The sequence below is a fragment of the Protopterus annectens genome, chromosome 6.part0, assembly GCF_019279795.1.
Source record: "Protopterus annectens isolate FY-2018-M chromosome 6.part0, PAN1.0, whole genome shotgun sequence".
NCBI lineage: Eukaryota > Metazoa > Chordata > Ceratodontiformes > Protopteridae > Protopterus > Protopterus annectens.
In genome coordinates, this window is record NC_056737.1 from 1410282506 (window position 1) to 1410297618 (window position 15113).

General features: G+C 40.9%; 1 protein-coding gene across 1 annotated transcript in view; it reads left to right on the forward strand.

The window, feature by feature from the left end:
- The window catches only part of UBXN4 (UBX domain protein 4), a 1313764-nt gene that overhangs the window by 796139 nt on the left and 502512 nt on the right, over positions 1-15113 (forward strand). Inside the window, exon 7 of the mRNA XM_044074960.1 lies at positions 3054-3108. Coding sequence (XP_043930895.1) covers positions 3054-3108 — 55 coding nt within the window. The remainder of the gene's footprint in view (positions 1-3053; positions 3109-15113) is intronic.

Consider the following 15113-nt stretch of genomic DNA (forward strand, 5'->3'; position numbering starts at 1 on the left):
ATCAATGTTTACTGCGTAGCATTAGGGCGCAACTATATTGCCTTGTATGAACTACTGCTTCAGAGTAGGATCATAAAATCATACTACTGGCAAAGCAAACACACTGCAATAAATATGACCTTGACAAAAAACTTACTAGTCAGCAAGGGATTACAAAAAACGACTAACAAAAACATTTACAAAAAATCACAGCAACCATCCTTCTAGGATAAAAATTCTAATTACAACTATCCAAAAAATCACAAATAACAACTTAGAACACAGAAAAAGCAATTTCAAATACCACATTAGACAGAAAAGGAAAGCAAATACCTCATTAGATCCTAAGAAGGAAAATCCTACTGTTTTATGGCTTCAAAGCATCTTGCATTCTACTGGTGTTTCTGGCAAGATTACGGCTCACTGGTAATTACCGCAAGACATAAAATGGTCTTTAAACAGGGCAGCCTAGGCAAAACATTATTTCCACTCATCCAAAGTTACAAAGGAATTTCTGTGTGGCAATGTTTAAGCAGTGCCTTTCAAGTATGCTAAAATCAACATCTAAAAAGGATGAGCCATTACTTCAGGCAGCACTCCCCACCATGGAATGGAACACATGGAGGGCAGGCTGGATGGACCACACATGAGATGGGGTGTCAGGGCAATGGGTAGGAAGGAGCAGATGTTAATCAAAATCAGATGTTATCGCAGCCGGAGATCTCTTCATTCAGTCATTTGCTAGACAGACCAGTTTCATTGTTATGTAATACTTACATAAACAACTGTGCTTATACTCTACCCAACCAAAAAGACTGCTCAAATGACTCTTTTGGAAAAGTCCAACAATGACTCATACAGCTGCAATCCCAATTTGAACGGGCAGGGACAATGTTCCTAGCCTTTGTCCTAGCAGGGACAAACTGGTGGCAGGACTGCAATCCTTGCATCCAGACATTTTTGTTGCATCCTTCTTGCATGGGAGGCGGACATAGATCTCTTTGCTTCCCACCTCTGTCATGAATGAAAAGGTTCTGTTAAGCACAACACATCCCCAAAGAAAACAACCATGCTCTCTTATTCTTCACTGGAACTCTAACAATATATAAGGTTCTCAAGATGCTATTACTGACCACAAGGTACTGCTAATGACCAAAGAGCAGCCAAAGATATCTTAATAGCTAGCAACCCAACAAGACAGCATTAGCCCATCATGGTACTCATGGCATAACAAACAGGTATGGCTCCTGCCTCAATAAACTCCTCTTGACTCCAACCCAATGCCTCAGATTCTTCACTCAATGCAAATAACTCAGCTGTCAGCTTGGGTTCCAAAAACCTTTAGCTGATATACTACTCTCTAAAAGGACAATCAGCCTTTATTACTCTCTCAAACTCTGTCCACAAGAGAAAAAACTGGAAGCACGCAATGACCCATTCCAGAAAACTTGATAAGCCAAATGGAAGGCTGCATCAGTTATGTTACTCACACCACTGGACAATTCAGTTATGAGCATCACAATGGACTTCTAATAATAGTCCACAAAAATTCGCTTCAGCAATTTCAGCATTCAACAAATACAGTCCTACTTGACAAAAAATATACAACCAAAGAACACCTGTTTAAGAATAATAAGACATCAAACCTCCATACAAGAGGGATAAAGCGAGGGAATCCCCTAAGAAAAACCACAGAATTAATTTTCCTCCTTTGGAACTCAACTCGCGGTCAGACTTGCATTTTTCTTCCTCCATTGCAACTTTCCTATTTCCAATTAGGGCCTTTGTTCTTTTTTTCACAGTTTGAATTTTCATGTTGAGATTCCTCAAATTTCTCAGAGTTTAGTTTCAGTTTAACTAATCTTTCATATTCATCGTGATCATTTTCCTTCACTAAATCAAGCCTTTTTAAGAACAAAATTTCTTCCCACCTTTCAGACAGTCAAGCAATTCTGCTGCATCCTTTCTTTACAGCACTGACAATTACGCCACATCTTGGACAGAACAATTTGGACAGAAAGGTGTTTTGGACGACATTGGCAAAAACAACTGCAGATAGAAACCTGGGCCAGCACAAACAATTTCAAAACTTTTTGGACATACATCCGCCATTATTATTCTTTTTCATGTCAACAATTTTTGTGCCAGCCAATTGCAGGCCACACTCCTATTCACAACCACAGCCACCAAGCTGCGCCCACGTGCATACAAGGACCACCTGAAGCTGCTGGATGGGTGTCCCTCTAAGAGGCATTCCCAAACACACCAACCTGCCTTTGCATTCCATTTCCCGCTTTAAGTTTGCTTTGCTTATCCAGACCTGCATTAGCTTTCAGATTTATCCAGGAGCCTACCACCCCACTCAAGTGTAGTATTCAACCCATTATATCTACATCCCTGGCATTCTTTGCTTGTAGCTTCCTTTATACCACTTCATAAAGAATGATGTCGATGCTTTCTGCCTACCGTATAGTAGAGTCCCTCTACCTCTGTGTATGGGGTTCAGACCCCTCCTGCACTACTTAGCTGTTTCCTTCTGTCTCCTCCTCTCCTCTGGTTATCATGTTTGTATGTGTGGACTTTTTATGGTAGGTACAAAACTGTACTTTTCTGTTTCATGTGAAGAAAAAAATGTTTATTAGAATAGTAGAGCCTTTAGCATTGACTACATTTTCTTTCAGAGCTTTTTTTTGAAGAGTTGTTGAATCAGTCTGTGTCTTTTTCCTGAAGTTGAATTAACTGGGAAGAGAACCATCTTAAAGTTCGGCTGATACAATGAGTACACACATACCTGATATTTACAAATATGTTTTCCTGTCCATGGTCTAGACTTGTTCTTGTACTTGTATGAAACATACAGAAGGATTTTTTAATATTCTATATAATGTGAGGATCTATGGAACTGGTGATGCTTAAATCAAGGCCAGTGTGAACTATATCCATGATATCTTCAGAGTAAAAGATAAAAATACGTAACAGCAGTGACAGAAGTACATTATTAGCACCTTGGAACTTGAGGGGCTTTCAACATTGTGAGATTTGTATCTCAGTATTTCACTGTATATGTTTTGTAGAATCACTAAAAAGCTTGAAGAAAGGAGAGAATCAAGGAAGAAAGAAGAAGAAAAGGTAATGTTAAATATTTTGGACAAGATGTCATACTTTTGTATGTATCTTTGATGTACTGTTCACTTCCTTAGCTGTTGCTGCTGTTTGTGAGTATGCAGTTTAGCTCAACTTAAGAGTTCAGAAACAAAATTTGTTTCATTTTCCTTCAGATCTTTCTAAACTCTTGTCATGTGACATTTTTACATCTTCAGAGAGGAGAGCTGTAAGTCATATAATGTTTGGTTTTATCCACCTGCTGTGTTTTTTTCTTTGACAATGTTTTCGAAAGCAGTAGCTACTTAGGTATGGTACTGATGTGAGTGTTGTGAGAATGTCCCATAGATCAGCTGAATTTTTGCACTTTTTTCTTCAGCTTATCTCTCAGCTGCTGATTGTCACTATTCCAGCTGTAGTGCCAGATGACTTCTGTCATTGTAGTGGTTAGTTATTTTGGCATGTTTGTTATTTTTCCTTGCAACTTCTTTGTCTTCACTATTTTAGGTTTCATTTGCAGTTTCTTGAGATGATTAGTGAATGATTGCAGTGTGATCTAAATTTGTCATTATTTTGCTTGTGATCTGCTTTTACTATCCCAAGGTGGCTACATATTCTAGCTGGGCCTTATCCTGGCTTTCTGGGAAAAAATTGTGTTTTAAAAATAATTAAGAATGTTTTTTAGGAAAGCACTTGGAAAACGGCAAGAAAGTGTCTATAACAGGGCAGAGTCCTTGAGAAGGAAAAAGGAATTCAATTCACCTGAAAGTTTTCATTTTCTTTACAAGTTCCAGTATCACTTCTTGTAGTAGTTATAGATCGCTTTGTCTCCTTATGGGCAGTATTTTATATGTGACACAAAGAAAGACATACACTAAAGTATATGTGCAGGCTTACCTATACCTTTTTATGTTGATGATAACATTTGAAATTTTCAGGTAAACATTTCAAATAAATTCTGTTTATTGAGACACTTGAATTTATATGGGCTGGTGTATTGTATTTTTGAAATGCCTCCTGTTACAGTACAACTCCATCTGTGTAAGTGTGGACAGTGTGTTATTATATTTTCACTCTTGCATTCACTGTCTCAGACTTCTAATGGTTGATACCCACAGACACACTTATACAATTTCAAGTTTATGTATAGAAGTTTCTTCACATTCTGTTTTGATTGACACCTGCTATTTTTATTTTAAAATGTTCTCATTTTTATAATAGTTGCAGCCTGATGCTTTGGGTTATACTATGTTGTTACTATTATTATAATAACATCCACAAGTAATGTGCAGCATGCATACCTGCATCAGTCCTTCAGCTGTTGGATTAACATCTTGATATTTTATTAGTTCCTAATTCATATTTTTCAAAGCTTAAGGAATTCTGTGAATGGGATTTATGTTCCCACATTACTAAACAGTAATTAATTATTTGGCGCTTCAAGCTGCTTACCTACCTAGAGCGTCATCACCTGCATTTGCTTAAAAGTTCTTCATTAGCACTCTTCAAGAAAAATCTTAGTGGATGGGAAATAGGAAATACACCCCGGGGATCACTTCTGTGTCTCTGCTGGACAGTGGCACAGGAAAATAACTTTCTTGGGTGGCGTAAGCTATGGAACCTTGCTGGCTAGGCTTACGTAGGCCTTTGGGCCGATAGCCTAGTACCTACCTATGAACCTATAAACATTAAATCCAAGAACAAGCAAAAAAACTTGGAAAACGACAAAGGAGGACTGCTAAAGTTTTAGACAACACAAATATATTTTATTGAGCACTTTCGTCTCAAAAGCTCACGAGACTTCATCAGAATAACCATTGCCAACCACCAATAATGTATATATACACGTAAAGAAAAATCTGATTGGATATCAGATAACAATGAATAACTAAAAAAAATTCCAAGTTAAAGTGAAACCCTATATTTCTAACTAAAAACTGAAAAATACTATGCATATAAAAATGAAAAAATACACAGCCAACACTGTCAAATTCTTGTTGAAAACAGGTATAGTATAGGTATGTAAAAACATTTTGTAATTGAATACAACTTGATAAATTTAAACCTCCTAGACATAAAAAATGTATTAAAAATAAAAATCATATGTTACGTAAAAAAAATATTTACTTTTACCATTCAGAGCTAGCTTTAGTTCTGCGTTGGTGCAGCGGTGGCGTTGTTGCCTCACAGCAAGAGGTTCTCCCGTTCGATTCTCTGCTTGGGTTGGAAGTGCCTTCTGTGTGGAGTCTGCATGTTCTCCTTGCGGTCGAGTGGGCGTTCGAAAGACATGCGTTGAATGGGCGTGCCTTCGTTGAAGTTTGGGCATCGGGCTGGCAACTCGTCACCATAAAAACCAACTGCCAATCATTAGCGGACCGGAGTTCCGCTGTGGCTACCCCTAACTGGGAAAAGCCGAAAGGCAAACAACAACTATTCAGAGCTAGCTTTCAGTTTCAAAATGCTATTAATAGAACAGTATTCATTGAGGCCGGGGGGGGGGGGGTCATAGCAATAAGTCTTAACTGCCATTGTAACTCTTTCACCTCTAAGAATTCATTAAAAGAACCACCCCTCTTGCTAAGATCTGCATGATCTATAACGACGTATTTAAAGAAGTGTTTATCATTTGCCATAGAATGCCTAGCTAGGGCGTTGTTGTCTGACTTTTTGATGCTACACTGGTGCTGGTATATTCTAGTCCTCGGATGTCTAATAGTTTTGCCCACATAGAATGCAGGACAGAGCTGGCAAATTGCTAGATATACTACTCCTTTGGAATTGCAACAATATTTTCTTTTTAATGTAATGGGTAGAGATAGTTATGTAATGTTATTATATCAGTTTCTAAAATATATGTACATTGTGTACAGGTCCCACACTTGGACATTTTTCCTCCCATCCCAATGACCGCCGGTGTTTTTACCATGTTTTTTTATACAGATGTCTCTTTGATATACTATTTTTGGTATTGTACCTACCACCTGTATATAGTCATGGTTTGTGGAGAAAATGCACCAATTTTTCTTAATGATGGGTCTGATATCATAAAAATCTTTATTAACAATCAGGACTAATCCTGTATGATTAATACTAGACTACTGGTGGCTACATATTCTAGCTGGGCCTTATCCTGCTGTAGAAGAGTATGAGCACTGCGCTGTATTTAACCTGGATTTCTGAGTGAAAAAAATGTTATAAAAATAATTAAGAACTTTTTTTTAGGAAAGCACTTGGAAAGCAGAGAAAGTGTCTATAACAGGACAGAGTCCTTGAGAAGGAAAAAGGAATTCAATTCACCTGAAAGTTTTCATTTTCTTTACAAGTTCCAGCATCACTTCATGTAGTAGTTATAGATATCTGTGTCCTTATGGACAGTATTTTATATGTGACACAAAGAAAGACATGCACTTACCTTTTTATGTTCATGATAAAATTTGAACTTTTCAGGTAAACATTTCAAATAAATTCTGTTTATTGAGACACTTTAATTTATGGTGTATTGTATTTTTGAATTCCGCCTGTTACAGTATAACTCAGTCTGTGTAAGTGTGGACAGTGTGTCTTTTATAATTTCACTCTTGCATTCACTGTCTCAGACTTTTAATGGTTGTTATCCACAGACGCTTTTATACAGTTTCAAGTTTACGTATAGGAGTTTCTTCACATTCTATCTTGATTGACACCTATTATTGTTTTTTTTTTTTTTTTTTAAATGTTCTCATTTTTATGATTGTTGCAGTTTTTAGCCTGATGTCTTGGGTTATACTATGTTACTTTTATTGTAATAACTTCCACAAGTAAGATGCAGCTTGCATACCTGCATCAGTCCTTTAGCTGTTGGATTTGCATCTTGATATTTTATTAGTTTCTAATTCATATTTTTCAAAGCTTAATGAATTCTGTGAGTGGGATTTATGTTCCCACATTACTAAACGGTAAGTAATTATTTGGCGCTTCACACTGCTTACCTACCTAGAACGTCATCCCCTGCATTTGCTTAATGTATAAACATTGAAATAGTTTGCAGTTGAATGACCTTCATGCAATGCTATTTCAGTAAATTTTAATAATACCTTATCGCAAACTATTCAGAACAGCGTGCTTTCCCCTCTAGGTGGTCTGTTTACCATTTTGGCACTGTTAGGAGTATTCAGAGGCCAGTCTTCACATAAATGTCCTGGAGGTGAGGGTGTTCCCTCTAGTGTTGCAGGCCTTCCAGAACTGCCATCCACAGGGCATGACTTCTGTCCAGTCAGGCAGCATGTATGATTTTACCTCTTAAGCTGAGATGCCATAAGACTGTCATCGTGTTTTCTACTAACAACACATATTCCAGGGTGGACCAACTACCTAACAAGGCAGGTTGAGTAGATTGATTATCTTCTTTAACAAGTAGTCTTTCAGCCCATCAGTAGCATGTATGGTATTTTGCTGTTGGGGCCAACTTTTCTGTGATCTGCTTGTATCCCCTTCCAGCACCAAATGGAACTATTTCGCCCTCATCCCTCCAGGCTTGTCAATGACCAATCAAGTCTTCTCTGTGTCTTTTCACCTCTTTTCAAAATAATGAAATTCCTTCAGAAAGCTTCTTATGCAAGGCTTCAGTAATCCTCATAGTCCCTTTCTGGCCCAGGCAAATATGGGTCCAGTTGATTTGACCTCACCTGAAGCAGCAGCCCTGGTTTCTAGATTCCCAGCTGGATCTCCCTTAACATCCTTCCAGTGAGCCTCACCCTGACATCCATTTCTTCAGGCTAACTGCATGGTTTCCTCACAGTCCAATGATGGACAGTGATTCAGATTATACCACCTGGGTAGTCAAATCCCCTAAGCCATGCAGAAAAAATATGTGCTCAAAGTCTGTAATAGCAAATAAAAAACTTTTTTGCTATGAGCTTTCAAATGGGGTTGGATCCTTTCTCTGCTCTAATTTCCTGAGTTTTGTACTTTTCTATCTTCTCTTTTTAGTTTAGATCCAGTTATTCTTCCGTCAATGTTCATCAGGCTACTATTTTCAACTTTCATCAGTGGTTCCATTATTCTTCCTTAGCAAAAGATCTGCAAAGCTTTTCTTAAAGATGACTTTCCTTTACAATCTCCCGTTAAACATCCTACCCTACATGAGAGTATAGTCTTAATTCTAAAGGGGTTTGACCCATCCTATTTCAAGCCAGCTTCTTCCACTGACATGAAATTTATTTCCTGGAAGACCTTATTTTAGGTAGCTGTGTGCTAGAATGATTTGAGTTACACTTCTTGTCTTTGACACTTCCTTATTCCACAAAGAAAGGCCATCAATTGGAACAAATCCATCCTTTGTGCCCAGAATTGCCTCAGAGTTTTTGCGTAACCAAACTACACCTTCTAGTCCTTTTTCCTAACAGCACCAACAAAGGAGAGTACTTGCTTCACACCTTGAATGTTCACAGACAGTTGCATTTCTGTTTACAGTGAACTAAAGAAATCAGAAAATAATTTATTTCTTATGCAGCTTCTGGGATGTCGCAAAAGGTTTCCAGAGTAACTTCTTTCCAGTGGCTTACAGATTATGTAATCTTTGTGTACTAGTCTAGCAGTAAAACAGTATTAGCAAAACAAAGGCTTGATTACACAGGATCCATTGTAACATCTATTTCCTTCTTTAAGAATTCTTCAGTTGATATTTTTTCAGCAGTAACTTGGGCTATGTTGCACAGTTTTGCTAAACATTATAAATATGACCTAATCTCCAGGTCCAGGTATTCTTTCAGGGCTGCCATGCTCAAGGGAGTCCTGTCCACCCATCTGTCCCAATATTTAAAGTGGACAAATAATTTAAGATACAGGTATGTTCTTATCATAATGCTAGATCTTTATTGTTGCTAGTTGGGCCACTTTGACAATTTATCCTCCATTAACACCCAAATTCTTAAATGTTCTTGTTCTGGACAGACCGAGTAGACCTACTCTAAAGCCTGTCTATACTCACTACCATCTTCTTATTGCCTTTTTATTTCCTTTCCAGAAGTTAGGCAGAAAATCTGATCTGAGGAAGTGACCGGTGCATTACGGGAGTTAGTACTCAGAAAGGTGATCAGTTGCCCAATCGGATCTGCCTGCTGGCTGATATCCTAATATTCAAAGTGGACACACTCGACATAAAAAAGATCCAGTCTTGTGGTAAGTAAATAACTTATGATCCGATGTTGTTCAATAGTTGGGTCTTGGATCCGATCTTGGAACTTCCAGACGTTTGAAACCAGGACCCCCCCCCCCCCAATATAATTTGTTACTGTCATCCTCCTAGCTTCAGGTCTTGTTTGCCGCTGTCAAGGACACAAGTGAAATCTTGGAGATGTGTTCTCATCTGCCAACAATGATAAGTTGAAGTTTTTGCTGCTACTTATTTCCCTATACCTTTTTTTAGATCTGTAGACATATTTAGCTAATGTTACCAGTACTCGTGTGTTGGTTACTGTATTACAGATGTTCTTCGTGTTTTACTGTTGCAGTCATCACACTTTGGGTTATCTGCCTGCAGGTAGCCCTCAGTCGGCCCCAATACCAGAGTCTTGTTTGGGATTTCTGTGTCGGATTCTGTCACTGTTTCCATGACGGCAGGGGTATAAAACAGGCAGCCGACACCATTACATCAGTCTTCTTGCCGAGAAGGAGCCTGATGCAGAAGCAGTTTGCAAGTGCCAGTCGGCCGCTACCTGAAATTTTCGTTTTTCGAGTTTCAAACCTGAAGTCTTCTAAAGCTAAGTACCCCATTGGGGATTCTTTTTTCTTGCTCTAACCAATGTCAGAAAAAGTTAACAATTGTCTTGCCTGTGGTAAGCAAATACCTTGCAGAGATTTTCATTCTTACTGCATCACCTGTTTAGGCCCAGACCACGACGTCCCCTGCTGTCGGTTTTGTGCCTTGTTTAATGCCCAAACCATTCGTTGTCGGGCTATCTTTGTCGCTAAATTCTTTCGCTGTCATTCTCCATATTCTGAAATGGCTTCGATAAGCCATCCAACTACCGATCTTCTGAAAAAAAGTAAAGATAAAGACAGACAGACCGCATAGGTCCAAAACTGCCAACGACTCTTCCATTAAGCTAGTCGCCAGCCCGCCGGTACTCAGGCACCTTTGCAGCCCCTGATGACCACTTCTGCAGATTCGCTAGCCTCTGCTGAGACCCATTCAGAGTCCGGTATGCCACGAGATGCTTCTTCGACTATGGAACTTGCGGATATCTCTACCTTGGATGGGTCCGGAGCCGCTGTGGAAGCACTGGGTTCTGAGGGTGTATTCCGATCTACCAATGTTCGCATTAAACCGACAACTTCATTTTTAGCTAAAACTACTGAGTTTCTCAGGCCCAGAGTACGCACTACACCTAGAAAACCGTTGACCAAAGCACATGCTCAAGCTCCCATGCCACAAAAACAAATGCTTAGAATGGCTGAAGACCTTATTACCCTAATTAGGGGAAGCCAGCCTTCCCCTGATAAAAGACAAATAATTGAGTTTCATTCTGATTCTGCAGACCAGTAGTCCGATAACTCTGATCCTTCTGATTCCCAGGACATACCCTTATCAACCTATGAGGATTCAGATGCAGAGGAATCCATTCCCTTTGCCTCCCCTCCAGAGATTTTTTCTTTTGGTGAAACCTTGCATACTTTGAGAGCATTTCCGCTGGGAATGCCAAGACTATCCTCAGTCCAAAACGAGACTCAGAGATTTTTTAGAGTTGCCTCAGCACAGGCCTCTAGCTATACCCCCTGTCCTGGATATTGTAGATGATGTCTTCATGGAATCCAGTCTTACTCCAGACACTTTACCAACAGCCCGTAGAAAACCTGACAGGTACTGCAGGGTACCTGATTCTCACAAATTTCTCTTTAAGAATCCTACTCCGGATCCAGAGACTATTTCTCAATGGCATTAAGGCTACTACAGCCAAAAACCCTACCCTTTCAGACAGGGATTACAGAGCTTTAGACAGATGGGGTAAGAAGGTATATACCTCTGCAACTCTTGCCATCATGGCATTGAATTGCCAGTTTCACTTGTTGAAGTACCAGCAACATATTATGGAACTAGTTAAACAAAAAATGGTATTACTTCCAGATTGTGCAGAAAATAAAGATTTACAAGAGTTAATGCATTCTGCAAACCAAGTTAGTAAACATAGTTTGCAGTGTGGCTTTGATGCCTTAGAAACATCTTGCAGGGCTGCAGTCATGGGGTTTGTACTGAGAAGGCATGCTTGGCTGAAGAAACAGACCTTGCCAGATCATGTCAAATCAAAATTACTAGACACTCCTTTAAATCAGGACCGTTTGTTTGGTACCAGATCAGAAGAAGTTCTTAAAAAGATGGAAGAAAAAGCTAAATCTATGCAAACTGTTAAAGAATTCTTACAAGTGCAGCCACCTAGATTCAGTAGGTATTGGCCTTCTAAAAACTGGTCCGTTCCAGCCCCTTCCAGGCCTTCTCAGTCAAAACCCATGGGAAAAAGGCCACCCAGACTACAGTCTCAGGGTATGCAGAGATCTAAACAATGGAGTGCTCCCACCTCAAAAACAGGGAGTGGTAAGCCACCCCCCTTATGGAAAAAGTTCACAATGACTTCAGTTATCCTTCCGAGCCCTGCCCAATTACTTGTGCCCCTAGGAGGAAAGCTTGCCCTTCATGCAAAAAACTGAATGTCCATTACTCAGGACAGATGGGTCCCAAACATTGTATCCCAGGGGTACAGATTCTACTTCCACTCACTGCCAGCCCCAAGTGGGTTTCCAGACCTTCCTCCAAAACAATGGTCATTGGTTCAAAAGCAAGCATTTCCTGCTCAGTATTAGGGCCATTCAACCTGTTCCACTACAACAAAGGCAACAGGGTTTCTACTCCAGACTGTTCCTGGTGCCCAGAAAAGTGGGCTCTTGGTGCCCAATCTTGGATCTATCAATTCTCAACACCTTTCTGTTGGTCCCAAAATTCAAGATGCTTACCCTGCAACAGCTTCTCCCCATGCTAGCCAAGGATGCCTGGTTAGTCACTGTAGACTTAAAAAAAAACAACTTATCTGCACATCCCCATAAGGGAGTCATGCGGGAAATATCTACGCTTCAGGGCAGGCTCTATGCATTATCAGTTCTCTGCACTTCCCTTTGGCTTATCTACTGCGCCCAGAGTATTCACAAAGTGCCTGGCTCCAGCCATTGCATATTGCAGGCAGAGAAATATCTAAATTTTCCCATACTTGGACGATTGCATGATTCAGGTGGACAGTCAGGAATTGCTACTTCAGCACCTGGCATTTGTAAAAAGCCATCTCACTTCATTGAGGTACACCGTCAATGAAAAGAAATCATAACCGGTGCCCAGTCAAAAGATTGTATTCCTGGGAGCAAACTTGGATACAACTTCCCAGATGGCATTTTTCACTCCAGAAAAACAGGTCTGTCTCACCAACTACTTCAAACAACTGGCCACCAGAACCCAGCTATCTGCAAGGAAAATACTGCAAGCCCTAGGGTTCATGGCCTCATGTATTCTGCTAATTCCATATGCAAGACTGCATATGAGGAAACTTTAATGGTACTTAAAAAGTCTTTGGTGCCAACATTCTCAGGACCTGGAAACAGTCATTCCAGTCATACCTTGTGTAAGAGCAGCGTTCCTTTGGCAGGCAGAAGTATGCAACCACAACAAGGGACTGCTTTTCACTCAACCCCTCTCCGCTCAAACCCTGACTACAGATGCATCAGACTATACATGGGGGACTCGCATGGCAGGCAAATGCATTCAGGGCCACTGGAGCCCAGGCTAAATTGTCCTGCACATCAGTCAAAAAAGATGCTAGCTGTACAGAATGCTCTGACCGCCTTCAAATACCTAATCCTTCCAGGACAGCTGCTGATAAAAACAGACAACACCACAGTTATGTGGTACATAAACAAACAGGGGAAAGCAATTCTTACCCACTCTGCAGGTTTGCCATGGCCCTGTGGAGCACAGCCTTGAGCAACCAAGTGCATCTACAAGCACAATTCCTGCTAGGCAAAATAAATTCACTGGCAGACGACTTAAGCAGAAATCTCCTAGACCCACCCAAGTGGAAACTGGAGCTCAACACCTTCAACCTTCTAATCCAGAGGTGGTGGACACTGGAGGTGGACCTCTTTGCCTCCCGCAAGAACACCTGTTGAGCAAATTCTGCACCAGAAGCCCTCACAGCAGGGCCTGGAAGGTGGATGCCTTATCCTTCCCATGGGAAAAACCTCTCAATTTATGCCTTTTCCCCTCTGCTCTCCTCTCAAAAGTACTATTCTAGATCAAACAGGACAGGCCATGGGCAATTCTTATTGCCTCAGACTGGCCACACCAGCGCTGGTACCCACTTTTAACGCAGTCTGACAACAGTGCCACCCTGGCACCTTTACCAGACTCCTACCCTGCTGTCTCAGCAGGAGAGACAGATTTTGCATCCACAGTTGCAAACCCTAAACCATGCAGCCTGGCTTATCCCCTGAATACACCACCAGCAACCTCAGCAAACAGGTGCTGAACGTCATTCTTGAAGCCAGAAGGCCTAGTACTAGGAAATCCTATCCTGAAAAGTGGAAAAGGTATTGTTCTTGGAATCAGTTTCAAGGAAAGGACACAGCAGTGCCCTCCTTACCTCTAATCCTGGATTACCTAGCAGAGCTACTCCACAGAGGCCTATCCTTCTCCATTACGATTCATGCCTCTGCCATCTCAGCTCATTATAATACTGAACCACCTCCTTTTTTTCCTCACCCTTTCATCAAACAGATGTTCTTCATGTTTCACTGTTGCAGTCATTACATTTGGGAAATCTGCTTGCAGGTTGCCCTCAGTTGGTCTGATTAACAAAGTCTTGGGTCCTGTGTTGGCTGCTGTCCTTTCTTCCACGATGTCAGGTCGTCAGGGGTATAAAACATGCAGCTGACGCCATTACATCAGTCTTTCTTGCCGTGCGGTGCAAGAAGTAGAAGCAGTTTGCAAGTGCTGGTCTGCCGACTCCTGAAAATTTCATTTTCGCGTTTCAGTACCGACTTAAAGCTAAGTACCCTGTTGGGGAAACTTTTTCTTGCTCCTTACCGATGTCAGTAAAAGTTAGTAATTGCATTACTTGTGGAAAGCAAATACCTCATAAAGATTTTCATTCGTACTGTATTCCTTGCCTAGGCCCTAACCACAACGTACCTTGCTCTTGGTTTTGTGCCTTATGTAATTAGCGCACTGTCCATCATCGGTATATTTTTGCCTCTAAATATTTCGGTTCTCAGTTTAATTATCCAGAATTGTCGTCAGTTAGCTATCCGACTACCAGGATTCTGAAAAAACGCAAAGATAAAAACAGAGACAGGCCGCCAAGGTCCAAAATTGCCTACAACGCTTCTCCTAAGCCAGTCACCAGTTGCCGGTACACAGTGAGGCGCTTTCGCAGCCCCTGATACCTGCTACTTCTGATTTGCAGGCCTCTACTGAGACCCATTCGGAGTCCGATATGCCGCGAGATACTTCAACTATGGAACCCATGGATGTCTGTACCTTGGATGGGTCCGGAGCCGCTGTGCAGGCACCGGCTTTTGAGGGGTGTATTCAGGCCTACAGACTTTAATATTAAATCGACACCTGCTTCATTACTAAGGCCTAAATCTCGATCCATGTCTTAAAAACCCGACGCCCAGGCCACATGCTCAGGCCCCTATGCCTAAAAAACAAATGATAAAAATGGCTGAAGATCTAATAACTCTGATCAGGGGTAGTCAACCCCCCCGCCCCCAAGAGGCCTAGGGCTGAGCTTGATTATGAATCTTCTGATCAGGATTCTGTTTTTTCTGACTCTTCTGATGACCTTGATTTGTCCATACCTACTTATGAGGATTCTGATGCAGAGGATGCTTCCCCTCCTGAGGATTTTTTTTTTTGGGGAAACTTTACATACTTTAAGGGAGCATTTTCACTGGGCAAGCCAGGAATTTTCTGATTCAAAAAAGAGGCTTAGGGATAGGCCTTTGGCTATACC